This window comes from Zootoca vivipara, chromosome 5 (assembly GCF_963506605.1).
Source record: "Zootoca vivipara chromosome 5, rZooViv1.1, whole genome shotgun sequence".
NCBI classification, from domain to species: Eukaryota; Metazoa; Chordata; class Lepidosauria; order Squamata; family Lacertidae; genus Zootoca; species Zootoca vivipara.
The window spans coordinates 12,777,011-12,796,857 of NC_083280.1; the positions used below are offsets into that span (position 1 = coordinate 12,777,011).

Genomic DNA, 19,847 nt, shown 5'->3' on the forward strand with positions numbered 1-19,847 from the left:
GCTCCCTAGATTTAGCCATCCATTCACTACATTAATTAGAACTCACTCGTCCCCATTTTACCTATGTAGAAGTATAAAATGTGAGGCAAGCTAATTACAGGCGGGCTTACTTAAATGCACACTATAAAAACCTACCTTCCAGAACAGATGGTCTAGCAACGAACTCTCTGCCTTTCCTATGTAGACATGGCCGAATTGCACAAGAGTGGCCAGTTTGGCAGAGGGATGGATTAATCTGCCCAATTCAGTTTCGCTTAGTTTCTCATCCTCCCAATCCTAAATTCACTTCTCCACATTTCTGAAGAAATTTAGGGTTTTTTTTGTATGTTTGTTTTTAAAAATCCTTACAAAGACTTCCCACATTTTTGTGTACATTTCCCCTAATACACATGTTGTAATGCAATTTTTTTTTCCTAATATAGACATTTTGCAAGCAGTTCTGCTTAATATAATTAATTCTTGCACATTATTTCCATGAGTATCCACGTATCTTCCCTTAATATATGCATTTCTGTACACATTGCTTTGGTTTGAGAAGTGCATCACAAAATTCAAAGAAGTGTGAATTTCAAAAGATACCTGCGTTTCAATTTGTATATTGGTTTGAAAAGTGAGAATTGTTGTTGTTACAGTTAATTTACTGATCACCATATCAAGGTGATTTACAATTAAAAACAGTTAAAAATGCAAACACAACAAACACATTTACAACAAGACCATATATAACCTTAAAAAGTGGGCACTCATGGTAAAGGCCCATTTATCCAGCTGGGAAAGGATTTGGCAATTTCTCACTAAAACATGAACAGAATCTCAATTCTGCCCCATCTCTCACATCAGAACAGAAGTAGCCAAGATAGCCAAAGGTTGTAACAAAATCAACAACAAACCCTCTGTCATCTTAAATTGCTGGAAGGAGGGAATGCTTTCCACATAAACTTTCAGTAGTTTTTTTTAAAAAATCACCCCTGCTCTGGGCAATTTGGGGAGGGAGATTTCACTGGCTCTCTGATATTGTCACATAACTATATATGATGTAACATCATGATGTTCTCACATATAGCTTGTGATCTCTGCATGCCTTGAAGTACCCCATGAAAGTACTGGGTCCATTGGGGCCTTTTCCAGGGAAAAGGCCCCAATGGACCCCAGTCCTACCTCCTGCTAGTGATGTGCTCCCTCCCTTCAGGGAGGGAGCCGAGCCTAGGTTGGGCAGTGATCTTGAGTCACTGACTCCACCAACATCTCCATGGCCAAGATGCTGGTTGTGGAGGTGTGTGAACAGACCAAGCTTATTCTTGGGAGTGCTCCCTTGCTTGTGCGATCCCGTGTCTTGGGACAGGACTCTGCCCACTTCACTCTGCGAAAGGAGAACTTAGGGGACATGTCAAGTATTGGTACTGCATCATAGCATGTGTCTAAAGGTAAAGGGACCCCTGACCATTAGGTCCAGTCATGGACGACTCTGGGGTTGCGGCACTCATCTTGCTTTACTGGCCAAGGGAGCCAGCGTACAGCTTCCGGGTCATGCGGCCAGCATGATAAGCAGCTTCTGGCGAACCAGGGCAGCGCACGGAGACACTGTTTACCTTCCCGCCGGAGTTGTACCTATTTATCTACTGGCACTTTGACGTGCTTTCAAACTACTAGGTGGGCAGGAGCTGGGACCGAGCAATGGGAGCTCACCCCATCACGGGGATTCGAACCGCCGACCTTCCGATCGACAAGCTCTTGGCTCTGTGGTTTAGACCACAGCGCCACCCACGTCCCTTGGGACAGGTGTCTTGGGACAGGACTCTGCCCACTTCACTCTTCAAAAGGAGAACTCGGGTGACATGTCAAGTGTTGGTACCACATCATAGCATGTGCCTAGCCATGTTGTATTAACCCGCTGAGTGCACCTTGAAAACTCATCTGTGTTTAGATTGTGCTGAATATTGGAATAGGTAATAATTGTGCCAAGGGTCTGAGTGGGAACCAGCAGGCCCGTCCTAGCCATAGAGGCTAGTGGTGCGGAGAACCACGGCGCCGAGCACTGGAGGGCACTGGAGGGCGCTGGAAGGGCGCCAAGTGAGTGCAGGGTTCCGGCGATCTGGCCAGGACTGGGCTCCACAAGATGAGAGGCTGCGCCGTGTCTCTCTCCTTCTCCGAGGACTCCGCGCTGCGCCTCCTTCTCGTTTCCCCAGTGCTGGGTTCCGCTCAGTCGAGCTTTGCCACCAGCGCGCGCACAGCGCCCAAGCAGCTCTTGCTGGTCCCGCGGTGCACGCGCTGGTGGCGAAGCTTGACTGAGCGGAACCCAGCGCTGGGGAAACGAGAAGGAGGCACAGCGTGGAGTCCTCGGAGGTGGCCTCCCACTGCTGCCGCAGTCCGCTTGGCACTCCCAGGTCCTTGGAGGGGGGCGCTGGAGGGACCTTAGCGCCAGGGCGCTGGATGGGCTTAAGACGGCCCTGGGAACCAGGATGAACTGGGTATATCACTGATGACCAGATGCTGGGGATAAACACTGGGATAACCATCACCAGGGTAGTGATCATAAGCTCAGCTTCTTGTAAGCTTCCAGATACATCTGGTTGGCTACAACTGGAAGCAGACCAGCTCTACCTGAGCCCAGCAAGGCAATTCCCATGTTTTAATGTTTCACATAATTCTCCCAGAGCCATGCTCAGTTATGCTGCTTTGCTTACCAAGCACAAACCTAGGGATGGGAAGTGTAATGACTCATTTACCATAAGTGCATTTTTCAAACATCCTCATGGCTAAAAATAATCAGAATAAAATAGGCATTCTTGTAACTTGAGGTCATTAAATATGAAGCTAAGTATGAAAACCAATAAAACAGTGACAACGCAAAATGTGAGAAGACTACAGCAATATTTGCGAGCCGGAATAAAGTTACACACAGTGCGCAAAAATCGTATGCAGATGAGGACAAACTAATTAACAAGCTTGAAATGGAATGGGCTGCAGAACTGCCATATATCTAAAGTGATGGTTGTTTTGGGGGAGGAAATATGCATTTACAGCTTTGAAGATGCTTCATGGTGAATCCTATTTTTTGCATTTTCTAAAAATGCAAAAAAAGAAAGAAAAGAAAATCTATAACTCAATAGCATCTGTTTGTTACCATGATGTTTGTGAGTTTTAATGAAACTAAAGAAGGATTAAGAAAAGGCATGTACCCCCTTTGGTGTGGAAGCGGGGAAAGACCACAAATGACTGAAATGACAATGAGGCCTCTATGACAGGGCCGGATTTAGGTTTGATGAGGCCCTAAGCTACTGAAGGTAATGGGGCCCTTTATATGTCCAGCTGTCCTTTGTCAACAACAAATTGCAGCTGTTTTTTGTGTTGAATACATGCTATATGGTAATTTATGGACCTAATAGGTATCTAAAGCCATTTGCACATACAGCATATAGGCACCCTATATATAGAAATGAGCAAACCAGTGATATTTTAGGGAGCAGGCTAGCAGGCGGGGCCCATTGCTTACATCATAGGAGCCTAAACCACACAAAACACTGTTGCTGTATGTAGGTTTTGTTTTATTTGTTTCTTATCTTATATTTTTAGAAATGTACCTCAAGTTTTTTTCCTTTAATTTTTTTGGGGGCCCCTAAGAGAGTGGGCCCCTAAGCTTGTTTATCTTATACATAAATCCAGCCATAGAGCCTTTGGCAACAGCACCACAATTACCAGAGAAGCGGACACGGAGCAATGGATTCAAACTACAAGAAAGAAGATTCCACCTAAACATTAGGAAGAATTTCCTGACAGTAAGAGCTGTTCAGCAGTGGAATTTGTTACCAAGGAGCATGGTGGAGTCTCCTTCTTTGGAGGTCTTTAAGCAGAGGCTTGACAGGCATATGTCAAGAATGCTTTGATGGTGTTTCCTGCTTGGCAGGGGGTTGGACTGGATGGCCCTTGTGGTCTCTTCCAACTCTACGATTCTATGATTCTACTGCCAGTTGTTGAGGGAGCAGGGCAATGACAAGTTCAGAGCAGTTTGGGTACAGTGACAGGATCACCGCCGTGCCTGAAGTGCCCCAGCCTGAAACCTCACAGTCCTGATAAGCTGTCAAGGTTGTGCGCTCATCTCGCTCTATATTAATGAAACAACCCCTGTGTTGCAGACTTGAGTCAAAATACAAAAAAAAAGGCAACACGTCAACCAATTCCAACGGGTGAAATATATCTATTTTTATCTTTATAAACTATAACGACATGCGAGACAGTGATCCAAAGTAATCATACTCTTTCGGTTTGGTCTTCTTCAGTTTTTTAACTACAAAAAATAAATCAAGTAAATATATATCATTAATTATGTAATTATGTCATACATTATATTAAGGCCAATGGCCAGCATGAACATGAGTCTATATGGTCCATAATATCTTAACATTGAAAAAATACAGAAAAATACAAAAATGAAACATACCTTAGTGTTTGTATACAATCTGCGGAACAGGGGTCATACACATATGTAACCCCTTTGTATGTTTTATTTTTGTATTTTTCTGTATTTTTTCAACTCGTGTTCATGCCTATCAGCTAAAGTGGTGCTCCAGGTTAAGAACAGTTTCAGGTTAAGAATGGACCTCTGGAACAAATTAAGTTCTTAACCAGAGGTACCACTGTATTTGTCACACGCAGCTCTGTCTCTCTTCCACCGCAGTTTGTCTTCCAACCAAAGGCTGTAAGTTACATTGACATAAAATTATAGAATTATAGAGTTCGAAGGGACTCTGAGGGTCATCTAGTCCAACCCCCCATGTTCGGGTCCTACCTTCTGAAGCAAGAGAAAACAAGCTTGCCCCATCTTCCATGTGACAGCCCTTGAGATATTTTAAGATGAGGGTCATATCTCCTCTTTTCCAGGCTAAACATATCCAGTTCCTTCAACTGATCCTGCTGCAACGTAGTAATTTCAACTGAAGCATCCAAGACAGATAGCCACCCAACCTCTGCTTAAAAACCTCCAATGAAGGAGAGTCCACATTAACCTCCCGAGGGAGTCCATTCCACTGTCAAACAGCTCTTAATGTCAGAAAGTTCTTCCTGAAGCTTAGTTGGGATCTCACTTCTTGTAACTTGACTCCATTGGTTCAAGTTCTACCCTCCAGATCAGGAGAAAACAATCTTGCTCCATCTTCCATGTGACAGCCCTTGAGATATTTGATGATTGCTATCATATCACCAATATCAACAACCTCACATATGCAGATGACACAACCTTGATGGCAGAAAGTGAGGAGGAATTAAAGAACCTTTTAATGAGGGTGGAAGAGGGGAGCGCAAAATATGGTCTGAAGCTCAACATCAAAAAAACTAAGATCATGGGCACTTCTTGGGAGAAAAGCAATGACAAACCTAGACATCATCTTAAAAAGCAGAGACATCACCTTGCCAACAAATGTCTGTATAGTTAAAGCTATGGTTTTCCCAGTAGTGATGTATGGAAGTGAGAGCTGGACCATAAAGAAGGCTGATCAACGAAGAATTGATGCTTTTGAATTATGGTGCTGGAGGAGACTCTTGAGAGTCCCGTGGACTGCAAGAAGATCAAACTTATCCATTCTTAAGGAAATCAGCCCCGAGTGCTCACTGGAAGGACAGATACTGAAGCTGAGGCTACAATACTTTGGCCACCTCATGAGGAGAGAAGACTCCCTGGAAAAGACCCTGATGTTGGGAAAGATGTAGGGCACAAGGAGAAGGGGACGACAGAGGACAAGATGGTTGGACAGTGTTCTTGAAGCTACGAACATGAGTTTGACCAAACTGGGGGAGGCAGTGCAAGACAGGAGTGCCTGGCATGCTATGGTCCATGGGGTCATGAAGAGTCGGACACGACTAAACGACTAAACAACAACAACAACAACAACAACAACAACAACCACATCACCTCTGTGGCTGAAACAACATTACAACATCATTCCAGAAAAGTCCATTGAGACAAGCAGTCTGATCTAGTATAAGGAGCATTCTGCATTCCTCTGAGTCTTTCTTTCTTTGTTGGAAACAAACAAGCTGGGTACAGAATAGAGCCCATGTGCTTTTTTACTCCAGTACCCTCTCAGTACACCTGATATATCAAGAAATGACTACAAACATTGTGCAGTCAAGTAAACCACCAGAGAAGTATTAGCAGGAGTGCAACTTTGCTTTGGGAGAGTGTTGACTCTCCCATGCAGCTCCTGGCTATAACCAGGTTTCTGAATTCAGCCCATCTTAGATCAGAGAAAGAAAAAGCTCACCTCTCAAAAGAAATATTAACAGCAGGGCAGTAGAAACTGCCAAAGAGATTGGAGCAACTAGCTGCTAGCTGGCCCTGGATTTTCCCTTCATCCCATTATGGTTCCATGCCTTTGTATCTGAAATCCAGAAAACGACAGGGATTTTATACATATCCTTTAAATAGAACGCTGGAGCAAAAATGCCCACTAGGAAGCAATAATGTCAATGGGGCACATTTTAATGACTGGCTGTGGTCCTAACAGCAAAGTTCGTTTCCCCTCTGTCATTCTGGAGGGCCATTATAACACAGACCTCTAAGTGAGCTAGCTTAGGTGTCATTCACAAATCCCATGATCCACAGAGGTAAAGAAAAGAAAAATTCTATTTATTTAGCTTGCTTGCAGATAGTCAGCTGGCGTGAGCCATCGGTCATGCAGAGGTACTTACCCATTTAGCTCCCTGCTCTGAATCTATTCTGAAAAAGCCCCAGGTGATGAATGCAAGTAGAGCTTTTGTTTATTTCTTTGCCTTTGCTCTAGGGGGTAGCAGACATCCTTCTATTATTAGTATCTTTCATGGTCTGTATAGGCCAGTTCAAAAGCCGAAGCACTTTTGAGGATCAAAAATAAAGAACGTCTCCATACAATCCATACCTGCCTGGCTCAGACTCGCAAAACTTTGTGTGTTTGTCCAAGCTGAACCTCAGACCCTCCAAATGTCCCTATTCTCCAGGGACAGTCCCAGATTTACAATAGCTGGCCCAGTTTCTATTCCCAGAATACCTTGCTTTTCATTAGGACATCCCTATTTTCCTCAGAAAAATGTTGGAGGGTAGCCTACACCGAGCTTGGCTTGTCACTTGGTGGGCAAGGGCCTGCTCTTGACAAGGAAATAAAAACCAACCCTACCATGAAGTCACACTGGTAATGCTTTTTAAGAGGCCTCCCACCAGATGTCAAAGAGAGAGAAAAACTACCAGATTTTTAGAAGAAATCTGAAGTCAGCCCTGTTTAGGGAAGCTTTTAATGTTTGACGGACTACTGTATTTTAATATTTTGTTGGAAGCCACCCAGAGTGGCTGGGGATATATATATATATATATATATATATATATATATATATATATATATATATATATGTTGTTGTTTAGTCGTTTCCGACTCTTTGTGACCCCATGGACCATAGCACGCCAGGCACTCCTGTCTTGCCTCCCGCAGTTTGGTCAAACTCATGTTCGTGGCTTCGAGAACACTGTCCAACCATCTCATCCTCTGTTGTCCCCTTCTCCTAGTGCCCTCAATCTTTCCCAACATCAGGGTCTTTTCCAGGGAGTCTTCTCTTCTCATGAGGTGGCCAATGTATTGGAGCCTCAGCTTCACGATCTGTCCTTCCAGTGAGCACTCAGGGCTCATTTCCTTCAGAATGGATAGGTTTGATCTTCTTGCAGTCCATGGGACTCTCAAGAGTCTTCTCCAGCACCATAATTCAAAAGCATCAATTCTTCGGCGATCAGCCTTCTTTATGGTCCAGCTCTCACTTCCATACATCACTACTGGGAAAACCATAGCTTTAACCATATATATATATATATATATATAGATAGATAGATAGATAGATATACACACACACACACACACACACACACACAGAGAGAGAGAGAGAGAGAGAGAGAGAGAGAGAGAAGGGGGCACTGGTGATGAGTTCATATAACCAAGGGGGCAGTGGCTCCAAAAGGTTTGAGAACCACCTTCAAAAAACCTCAGGTTCTGTAATGAGATTACAACATTTTACAGCTTAGGCTGTATGACTAATGACAGCTGGCAGTGTTTCTCTCTCTCTCTCTCTTTGTTATATTTGCAAATAAATATTCTTTCTTTAAAAAGGTCCTCAAAAGAGATGTTACTCCACGTCCCTTCATGATAAGAGTGATGGGGCAAAAAGCCATCTCAGTAATTGTTCCGTCTCTCTGGAATTCCTTCCCCGGGAGCCCCCAACAGGTCACCTCTCTCTCCTCAACTCCCGCCAATTTTGTTGAGAGACATTTTTAATTCAGTCGGTGTTCAGAGGGCAAAGCAGATTGCTACTTTAATTCAGCCGGTTATTAGTCATTCTCTGCTTTGCCGTGTTTTGTCAAGTCTCTAGGTGTAACTGTTATACTGTATTTCTTAATTAAGTTTTATTGATATTTGGAGATTGTTTTTATATTACTTTCACATTCGGAGATGGAGAGAGATGGGACTGTGCAGCCTCTCTTTTCTCCTCTGTTGAAAGACTACCATCTTCTGGATCCTCCTTTAGCTGCAAACTACAGTAGACATTCTGTCAGGCTATAGGAGAGGGAGAGAGATCAGAGTGCAGGACTTCAAGAGCTTGGTTGAAATACAGTAGTACCTCTAGTTATGGACTCGATCCGTTCTGGGGTGCCGTTCGCACCCTGAAAAGTCTGCAACTAGAGCACCGCTTCTGCGCACGCACGTGGCGCAATACAGCACTTCCGCGCATGTGCGAAGTGCGCAAGCCGAAAATATAACATGAACCTAACGCGACATGAACCTAACGCAACACGAGGTATGACTGTACCAGCAACATTTCTCTTCTACTTTCCTTGAACCCAGTTGCTTGTTACAAGAGCTTTGTAATTAAGAACGGGTCTTGAGATTTATTTTTTCTTCCTCCTCCCCAGTCCTCCTTCCTTTTGTGACGTGTATTTTCAAATTAAAATCTTGAATCCAGGGGTGGTCTAATCACTGATAGTAGTAAGCTGTTGTGGCAGCCTTTTGAAATGCTTTGAATAAACAGATTTATTTCTTTATTTAGTGGTCACATCTGACCTGCAGCCTTTTTATTTTAAAACATTAGTGCTGTAAAACATCCTTTTCTTTCTTTCTTTCTTTCTTTCTTTCTTTCTTTCTTTCTTTCTTTCTTTCTTTCTTTCTTTCTTTCTTTCTTTGCATTTATATGCCACCTTTCCTCCCAGCACCTCAAGGTGGTGAACACAGTTCTCTTCCTCTCCATTTTATGCTCACAACAACCCTGTCAGGTAGGCTAGGTTGAGAGAGAGTGACTGGTCCAAGGTCACCCTGTGAGCTTTGTGGTTGAGTGGGGATTTGAATCCTGGCCTCCCAGGTCCTGGTCCAATTCTCTAACCACTACACCACACGGGCTTCTCCTTTCAGACGACAAGGAACCACCTCCAAAAGGGAATAAAACTAAAAAGGAGGAGTTATAAATAAATAAATAAATAAATAAATAAATAAATAAATGATGCAGTATAGCCCAAGTGTGCAAAACACCAATAACAGGGGAAGGGGGAGAGTATGGGGTGAACACAGGGCCGGATTTAGGTTGATGAGGCCCCTAAGCTACTGAAGGTAATGCAACCCTTTATATGTCCAGCTGTCCTTTGTCAACAACAAATTGTCCCTGTTTTTTGTGTTGAATATATGCTATATGGTTATTTATGGACCTAATAGGTATCTAAACCCATTGGCCCATAACAAAATATGTATTTAATCAAAGTTATTGTTGAACTGAAATACAATTAAGAAGAAGTATATTAGTAGTGAAACACAATGTTTTAGGGGTTGTTTTTAAAAGTCTGGAATGGATTAATCCGTTTTGCATTACTATCTATGGGAAAGCACACCTTGGTTTCAGAACGCTTTGGTTTTGGAACAGAATTCCAGAAGGGATTAAGTTTGAGAACCAAGGTATGACTCTATATAGAAAAGAGCAAACCAGTGATATTTTAGGGAGCAGGCTAGCAGGCAGGGGCCATTACTTGCATCGTAGGAGCCTACACAACACAAAACACTGTTGCTGTATGTTTTATTTTATTTGTTTTTTATCCTATATTTTGGAAATGTACATCCAGTCGTTTTTTTTCTTTATTTTTTTTGGGGGGCCCCCAAGAGAGTGGGGCCCTAAACTACAGCTTGTTTAGCTTATACGTAAATCCTGCACTGCGTGAACAGGACGCTCCCTTCCCTGAGGAATGTCTTCAGTGTTTACAGAGATGTACGATTGAGTCTTTGTGTCAGCTCATTCGTCACATGGTACAGATAGCAAGGAATCTAAACATTAAAATAAGATAATGCAAAATAAATTTTACAAAAGTAAATCAGTGGGGAAACAGTGAGAATGTCAGCAATTGCTCACTTAGCAATTATAACTGTGAGTGTATCTATGTATACCTCTATCTATCTATCTATCTATCTATCTATCTATCTATCATCTATCTATCTATATCTATTTATCATCATCTACCTGTATCTATTGAGAGAGGATGCTTTGAAAGTAATAACAGAGGGTGAAAGTTACCTTCAGAAAGTTCTGCATATTTCAAATGAAATAAAAATCATTATGCATTCCCTCCAAAGACGATACAATTTCCAACCGTCAGGACTCTTCAGTGTATTTTAACCGAACACCTCTTTGAATCTCCACCCTCCCTCCCCTTACCCACCTAATTTGCTTTGTGGACCATGATATTACTGTATCTCTGCATAGGCTAGGAGTAACGCAACAAGGAAATTTTTATGCTTCCCCCCATCTTCTTCTTCTTCTTTTGGCCTGTACTTGCGTTTGACTGAAGATATGGAAAACAACTTTTATGACTTAGGTGGTAAAAATAAATGTCCTGGAAGCCTTACATCGCCAGAATTTGGACAGCTAGCATAAAATACTTCATGCTAAATTTACATCCATCAATAAATAAGGAGAGAGAGAGAGAGAGAGAGAGAGAGAGAGAGAGAGAGAGAGAGAGAAATATCCAGGTTGGTTTTTAATAATGTACATCACATTATTTTCTGAAACAAACTAATAACACCAGCCATAATCTTGATCTACCTGCCTTATTATCGCAGCAGAAGAAAGCACATCACGTTACAAGCTAAACGCTATCAGAAACGGTCAGAATGAAAGGGTTGAACAACAAATAGATAATGTTTTAGAATGGCTATTGGTTATTTTGAGAGCTGGATATGCCTCTAGATTATGGAAGAGCATAAAAGCGAAAAGGATGATTATGGCTGTGCTCTATTTTCCACTTTTAATAAATGCCAATCATCCTCTCCATCCTAGGCTGTTGTAGTAAATGCGGAAACTATCGGGGAATCACTCTCATTGCAGAAGGCTTTCTTCTGTGGCTCAATCAAACTTCGCCCAGGGCAATGTGGAAGAGAAAGGGGGACAAAGAAATCTACATCAAGATAAGTTAAATTCTGTGGCATGTACAAGCCATGACAATTTGCATTAAAAAAAACAAAACCACACACATTTTGCATATGTAATAGTAATTTGGTACTGAAAGATCTATGAAGGCACCAACAGGAAGACTCCATCTCCTCTAGCTCACTAACTGTAATGCGTATACTGCCTCTGAGATTTAACCATGCATTGCCTGCACAATTTCAAGCATTACTGGAATGTTTAAACTGCTGTTATGTGGATGATGGAGTGAATGAGTTCAAATGACAAGGAAGAACTTCTCGAGGGTACGAGTGTCTTTCCTGAATCCAAACTCTTTAGGGCTGTCAAGGTTAGAGTCAGGACTTCCACTTGGGACCATGGCCCATTAATAAAACAAAAAATGTTTCTGAGCACAATTCAAAGTGTTGCTGCTGATCTTTAAAGCCCTAAGTGCCCTCGGCTCAGTATACCTGAAGGAGCATCTCCACCCCCATCGTTCTGCCCGGACACTGAGGTCCAGTGCCGAGGGCTGTCTGGCGGTTCCCTCGCTGCGAGAAGCCAAGTTACAGGGAACCAGGCAGAGGGCGCTTGCCCTGTGGAACGCCCTCCCACCAGATGTCAAGGACATAAACAACTATCTGACTTTTAGAAGACATTTGAAGGCAGCCCTGTTTAGGGAATTTTTTAATGTTTGCTTTTTTATTATATTTTTAATATTCTGTTGGGAGCAGCCCAGAGTGGATGGGGAAACACAGCCAGATGGGCGGGGTATAAATAATATATTATTATATTATTATTATAAAACACTCAGGTTTAGGAGTGAGTTTGGGTCGTTTTCTATATGAATAAAGGCTAAAGGATTTGGGTTGCTGTTGTTAAGATAACTCAGAGGCAAAGGAGATATAAATGATAGAGGTTTATAAAAGATGGAACGTCCGTAATAGTTAGAGTGTTTAATTCCATTCTTTGTTTTGAACTACATTCTCAACATTTTGTTAATCTCTTATAGCAATAGCTTGAATCAATGCACAAGCAAATGAGAAATCTGTTTACTGGTGGCTCTGTAAACTCAGTCGCCATGGCAATGAGGATGGTGTAAAAGCTAGGAAGGAAGGAAGGAAGGAAGGAAGGAAGGAAGGAAGGAAGGAAGGAAGGAAGGAAGGAAGGAAGGAAGGAAGGGAAAAGGATACCCTGGAGAGAAAGAGAGAGGGAGAGGGAGAGGGAGAGAGAGAAAAATAACAACAGTTATAGCAAAGGATGGGGCCTGTCAACCTGGGAAGGTGGCTTCTGTAGATGAAGGAAAACTTGTCCTAAACCTCTGCTTCCTTGCAGAACAAGAAAAGGCTATGGTTGGTGTAAACCCTAAGGTGGTTTTACATCTTCTTCTGACAACTCGGGCAGCCAAGCAGGAACCAAACATATTGTTCTGCTTTCCTGTAGCACAAGGCCAAGAGGGGAGTCTTGTCATCCAGACACACTGCCGAACTTACAATCCATGCATTTATAATGCATAGGAATGCTACACACACACACACACACACACACACACACACACACACACACACACACACTGTATTAGCAGTATAATATTTTTGCACTGAGTCAAACGGGGGGGGGATGTAACTAGGGGGAAAAATGGATGGGGAGGAAGTAAGTTTGTTTTTTGGACTGCCTAAGTTTTATACTCCCCCACCTCCCCAAGGTATGAAACTACACCGGTGCATGAGTATTAGAAAGACGTTAAGGAGAGGCCTCATAGTCTCAAGAAAAGCCATTTGGCCTCCTCAAATCATTACTGGGGATAATTTGTGACACTGCGTGACAGCATATAGCATAAGCTCTGAGCCACCAAGCCATTTTCAGGGGGAAATGTTAATTAATAATTGAAAACTGTGTGGAGATTATCCAAGATTAACTGTCCACATGACCTATAATATACTCAATAATAAAGCTAATCAGAATCTAATGGCCACTAGCAAGTTTGCTCTTAAGTAAAAAACCCATCTGCCTGCCTACACAGGCATTTTGTTAAGCATTTAGCTTTCTTCCGCCTCCAGATTCTGCACAGTTCAGGTTAAATGCAGCAGCCGAACAGAGGTGGGAGACTGGGGCAGCAACTTCTGAGCACCAGGCCTAGTGCTCCAAGGCTCCATCGTGTCAGGTGTCAGATACTGATAAGGAGCGGCCACCCAGCAAAAACACAGGACATAGTGCCAAACTGCACGTTCTGCTTAATGTGACACTTTCTTGCTCTCCTTTTAATTATTTTTCAGGTTCAGGGACCAGTATTGTTAAGGAAAGTAAAGAGAGAGGGAAAACGGGTGGCATCCCATGAATTTGCTCTGTTAGCACAGAGATTTACAATTGTGCAGTATAGGCTCTGCACGCTATCATGCCATCTGCCCCAGATTTATTATGCTTCATGTTCCTTTCCTTTGAGAAGAAGGGCACCTGTGTTTGATGACCTGTATGGATAAAGGAAAGAGCCACATGCTGCTTGGACACAGGTGGCAGTGTGGTCTAAACCTCTTGGGATTGCCGATCGGAAGGTTGGTGGTTCGAATCCCCGCGACGGAGTGAGCTCCCGTTGCTCGGTCCCAGCTCCTGCCAACCTAGCAGTTCAAAAGCACGCCAGTGCAAGTAGATAAATAGGTACCACTCCGGCAGGAAGGTAAATGTCATTTCCATGTGCTCTGGCTTCCATCACAGTATTCCGTTGCGCCAGAAGCGGTTCGGTCATGCTGGCCACATGACCCAGACAAACGCCGGCTCTCTCGGACTGAAAGCGAAATGAGCACCGCAACCCCATAGTCGCCTTTGACTGGACTTAACCCTCCAGGGGTCCTTTACCTTTTACCTTGCCTGGTGCTTGAAACCCTACTCAGACAGACCGGGATGACTTCTTGTAGAGTGGAAGCCGCTTATGAACTTGGCACAGGGGAGATGTAACTGCACCGAGAGCCAATGATCTGGCTCTTAATTTTAATTGGTATGCATAAAGTAAGAATAGTCAAACATATATAAAAGATTAACTACAAAGGAATTAAAATTATAATTACAAACCAAAGATTAGTAGAGGTGTTCTCATTCATAATTAATTGGGGGGCATATAATCAATAGATATAAAAGGCAGCTTTGAGGGAGGTTTTATGTAGGAGGTCATGAGGAAAAGGCCTTTAAATGAAGCTCAGAGCACCTCCCCTCCCAAAGAAAATCAACAGAAGCACTATATCCTCCTTGGCAACTTAAATTTGACGCCTTGCCTTAATTCATTTTTGCAGTGATAAGTCAAGGTCAATTTTTTTAATGCAATAAAAGCAATGGATAATCATCAGTCTTTTCCAAAAAGATCTATACCAGGTCTTTGGGGACAATTATGCCAATAATATTCTCTTTAAGATTAGCCTTTTTAAAGACTTAATTGGGGACCAGAGAAAATGTTCCCGTTTTGTCATCGGTTGCAACAATGGTTTAACTACTTAAAAGGAGATGAGGTTTGGCCCGTCTGCCTTACAATTTATGATCGGCGGCAGGTCTCCCATTCAGGCTGAACAATACCCTTTCTGATTCCTCCACTATGGTGGGAAGGAAGATTTGGCTATGCTTCCCTGCCCCGCTATCACATCTGCCTCTGGCTATTCATGGCAGTGTGTAATATTTCAAGGAGGCCTGACCACATAGTCTTATACACAGGTTCAGAACATATTGCTGATGGAGACATTTTATCTGAGAAATCAATTGGAATTTATCTACTGGCACTTTGACGTGTTTTCAAACTGCTAGGTTGGCAGGAGCTGGGACAGAGCAACGGGAGCCCACCCCGTCGTGGGGATTCGAACCGCCAACATTCCGATCGGCAAGTCCAAGAGGCTCAGTAGTTTAGACCACAGTGCTACCCCACTAAACAAGTGATTCCCACTCCTCAAGTGCAGAATGAGTATTGTATGGCAAATGCAACAGGGCCAGTTCTGCTGATCAGAGTGGTTGAGTGTACCTAAACAGTACACATATGTATAATCAAAGACATATACGGTGGTACCTCGCAAGACGAATGCCCTGCAAGACGAATTTTTCACAAAACGAATGCGTCTTGCGATCTGATGGTGACTCGCAAGACGAATTCGTTTTGCGAAAAATGTGTCTTGCGAATTGCGGTTTCCCATTCTTAATTGTATTTCAGTTCAACAATTACTTTGATAAAATACATATTTTGTTATATGCAAATGGCTTTAGATACCTATTAGGTCCATAAATTACCATATAGTATATATTCAACACAAAAAACAGCGAGAAATTGTTGTTGACAAAGGACAGCTGGACGCATAAAGGGCCCCATTACCTTCAGTAGCTTAGGGCCTCATCAAACCTAAATCTGGCCCTGTTTCCCCCCCCCAAAAAAGTTAATTCAAAATGGCAGAGTTTCTCTATTAATCAATTGCAATTGTATGAAATAATGTTGTGTTGTTGTTGTTTTTAAGTTTGTCTACTGCCCTGAGTTCTTGTACTTCAGAAAGGTTAAGTCTGTCTGTCTGTCTGTCTGTCTGTCTGTTTCGCTCTCTCTCTCATAGATGACTGAAAGAAAAATGGCTTCTGTGCATGCTTTGATGTCATCGGAGCCCATAGATTCTTATATAGATTAGTGAACACACAGCTCTGGAACGGAAGTTACATAGAACAGCTGTTAAGTGACAAAAGAAATGAGCATTGGACCACAAGCCTGTCATAAACATTGCACTCTTAATCAAAGAACATCTGCTTTTCCATTTCTTTTTACGACAACCTCTGCCTTATACTTAATCTGAAACAGAATGATTTTCCTAATAAGGTGCAAGAGTGTTTTACAAATTGAAAAGCCTCCTTGCTAAAAAGAAAGGATACCATCTACAGACGTTTCAATTAACGCAACCATTTCTTATAAAATGTCTCTGTGTGGAGTGGAGGGGGGGGGGCCTTGGGCAGGGTGGAAGAAATGACTCCGCCATTTGGCAAACCCAGAGATTGCTCTGCATTCGCGGAAATTTAATTATGGGCAAATTAGTGGTGCAGATGCCAATGCACAACGGGTTCCAAGCTCCCGCTACTCGATTTGAGCTTTCCATTTAGGCGGGTAATGGAATGTGCATGGAAAAATAATTATTTTTTTAAAAAAATGCAACTTCTCCGAAAGGACAATGACAGAAAACACATTTAAAATATTGGGTATGTTACCACAGATGCAGATCCATCTTTTCCCAAGTATTCTGCTTTCATATGCGCATAAGGACATACGAGGAGCTTGATGGATCAGGTGAATGGCTGTGTTCTCACAGTGGCCAACCAGATGACTGTGGGATCCACAAGCAAGATTTGAGCACAAGAGGAATTGTTCCCCCGCCCCTCCTGTGATTTCTAGCAACAGGCATTCAGATGCATTACTGCAGGCATCCCCAAACTGCGGCCCTCCAGATGTTTTGGCCTACAATTCCTATGATCCCTAGCTAAGAGGACCAGTGGTCAGGGAAGATGGGAATTGTAGTCCAAAACATCTGGAGGGCTGAAGTTTGGGGATGCCTGCATTACTGCCTTTGACTATAGAGTCAGAGCATAGCCCTTTCCTCCATGAATTTGTCGAATTATCTTTTACAGTCATGTACGTTGGTGGCTATGACTGCCTCATGTGGGAGGGAATTCCATCTTTCAACTATGCACTGTGTAAATGTGCCTTCTTTTATCTGCCCTGAATCTTCCAACATTCAGCATTCTAGTGCATTCTAGTGTAGCAAGAAGAAGAGGAGGAGGAGTTTGAACATGATATCCCGCCTTTCACTCCCCTTAAAGGTAAAGGTAAAGGGACCCCTGACCATTAGGTCCAGTCGTGACCGACTCTGGGGCTGAGGTGCTCATCTCGTGTTATTGGACAAGGGAACCGGCATACAGCTTCCAGGTCATGTGGCCAGCATGACAAAGCCGCTTCTGGTGAACCAGAGCAGTGCATGGAAACACTGTTTACCTTCCCGCTGTAGCGGTACCTATTTATCTACTTGCACTTTGACATGCTTTCGAACTGCTAGGTTGGCAGGAGCTGGAACCGAGCAACGGGAGTTCACCCTGTCGCGGGGATTCAAACCGCCGACCTTCTGATCGGCAAGCCCTAGGCTCTGTGGTTTAACCCACAGCGCCACCCGCGTCCCTTCACTCCCCTTAAGGAGTCTCAAAGTGGCTAACAATCTCCTTTCCCTTCCACTCCCACAAACACTCTGTGAGGCGAGTGAGGCTGAGAGACTTCAGAGAAGTGTGAGTAGCCCAAGGTCACCCAGCAGCTGCATGTGGAGGAGCAGAGACGGGAACCCGGTTCACCAGATTACGAGTTCACCGCTCTTAACCGCTACACCATGCTGGCTCTCTAGAACATATACAGGAGTGCCTCCTCTGCCAGATGCCCGTTGTGCTGGGGGCATTGTTGTAAACTCGGAGCCAAGACAAAGTTACCCTTGTTGTCGTTTGTAAATGTGAAACATCTTCACATTTCACTTTGAAATTGTACTATCTTGCAAACATTAAAAACCCTAAATAGGGATAGGGATTGCCAACTTCATTTCCCTCCAAATGCTCTACATCCAACAGCATCCATCATTTATAACAATAAATTATGTCATGTCATCTGCTCTCATTTCTTTTCTTTCTTATTTTTTTATTTAAAAAAAAAAGACAAGAAACAAAAATCCTCCAAACACAATTTGGTTCCAGTTTAGGCCAGAGTAGTTTGGGAGCCCCTTGACCAGCACTCACTTGCCTTTAAAAGAAAATGCTAATAGCATCTAAGGGCAGGTGGGAGTGGGGCGCACAGAGGGCAGACTGGTGAAATTGGATTATTCAGATTGGGACTGGAGCAGGGAGGGCTGAGCTGAATTGTACCTACGTGTTTTTCCTGCAGGGCAAATCAGAAGGGGGAGGGGACACTTCAGACTGTAAAAAAAAGAGAGTGTGTTTTTGGAGTTGCAGAAGGGGTTAACTCTCTCCCAGTGCTGCTGTCCCGATCCAAAATCTCTCTCTCTCTCTCTCTCTCTCTCTCTCTCTCTCTCTCTCTCACACACACACACACACACACACACACACACACACACACACACACCAGGGTTGCTATTAAAGTGCATAGGCTGATATCTCGGAACTCCTGGTGCTGCAACAGTTTGCTCGTAAAACTTGGAAGGGAGGTAAAAGAAATCATTGTGACAATAAATTATGGTGATGGGGGTGGTGATAATAATCCTTTAACATATTTAAGCTCCCTAGAAATACTGGTATCATTTTTCTTCTCTCCACTCACTCATATATTCCTCTCCTGTCCCAATATTTCCTAGGCAAGGAATGCTTTGTATACATATAATCCTCTTGTGTTTAATATCAGGGACAGCACACAAGCCCATCTTTCAGTGTAAAACAGCAAAAAAAAAAAACCCACAAAAAACCCACATTGCACATCCCATGTTGCTGTGAATATTACAATTATGTTCCGATGTTAATCCTGCTGCAGCAATTTCCTTGTTATGATTGCCTGCGTGAAAATGCAAAAGACAGCACATATTTCCCTTTCCAATGGAACATGACATGCACTTCGAGAGAGCTGATGAGACCTAGTATTCTGCAGGATACATCCATACCTTTCAAGAGAAGCAAACAAATGAGCCAGCAGCTTCTGACAAGCCATCTACTTGATAGGGGCAGAAATTGCTGAGGGAAGCCAGATTTGGCTTTCTGATTAGCCTATCCTATCTGGTGATTTCATTAGCAATTACCTCTAATGCTGTCGAATCTTGGTATGAAAATTGCAGAGCCGGGACCCCCAGATGGTTGATGAAATAATCAGAATCGCCTTGCATTTGCACGGAACTGACATTAGATTCTGCACATTTGTCTTGCCCAAGACAGGTGAAGTTGTGCCTCTGAAACACATAAAATTAGATTCAAGGTTAGTTTGGAGAGTTGCACGTACAGCTATATTAAGTTTATCAAAACTACAGCAAATGTAGGTGATATTTTCCTAAGCGCATTAACCACCAGCATGCCTACAGATTTGGTCAGCAATTCTATAATTTAAATGAATGTATTTAAAAAATGTACATGTCTTTCTTTAGTAATGCTTCATTCTGCACTGTCTTATTTGATGTTTTAGCGTGTTGTAAACCACTTTGAGTTGGTTTCTCAAAAATATAAACCGGTATAGAAATTAATAGTAATGATAGTGATAATTGGGGGAGGGGTGGGCATTCCAAGGGCCCCTGGAAACATTGATGTGATCAGGCTGTGTAAAATCATCCTACTTTTGGAGTGTACACGTTACGTACACTTAGTGTGCCTCAGTTTTTCATACAGATGCCTATAGTCTGCAGACCCTATGGTCAGAAATGTTGTAGTCAGGATCTCATAGAATCATAGAATTG

At 42.9% G+C, this 19,847-nt stretch overlaps 1 protein-coding gene across 5 annotated transcripts in view; it reads right to left on the bottom strand.

Moving 5' to 3' along the window:
* NAALADL2 (N-acetylated alpha-linked acidic dipeptidase like 2) overlaps positions 1-19,847 on the bottom strand; it is a 798,353-nt gene that overhangs the window by 121,914 nt on the left and 656,592 nt on the right. For all 5 annotated transcript variants that reach the window (XM_035134128.2, XM_035134127.2, XM_035134132.2 and 2 more), the window contains one exon: positions 19,203-19,349. In XM_035134128.2, coding sequence (XP_034990019.2) covers positions 19,203-19,349 — 147 coding nt within the window. The remainder of the gene's footprint in view (positions 1-19,202; positions 19,350-19,847) is intronic.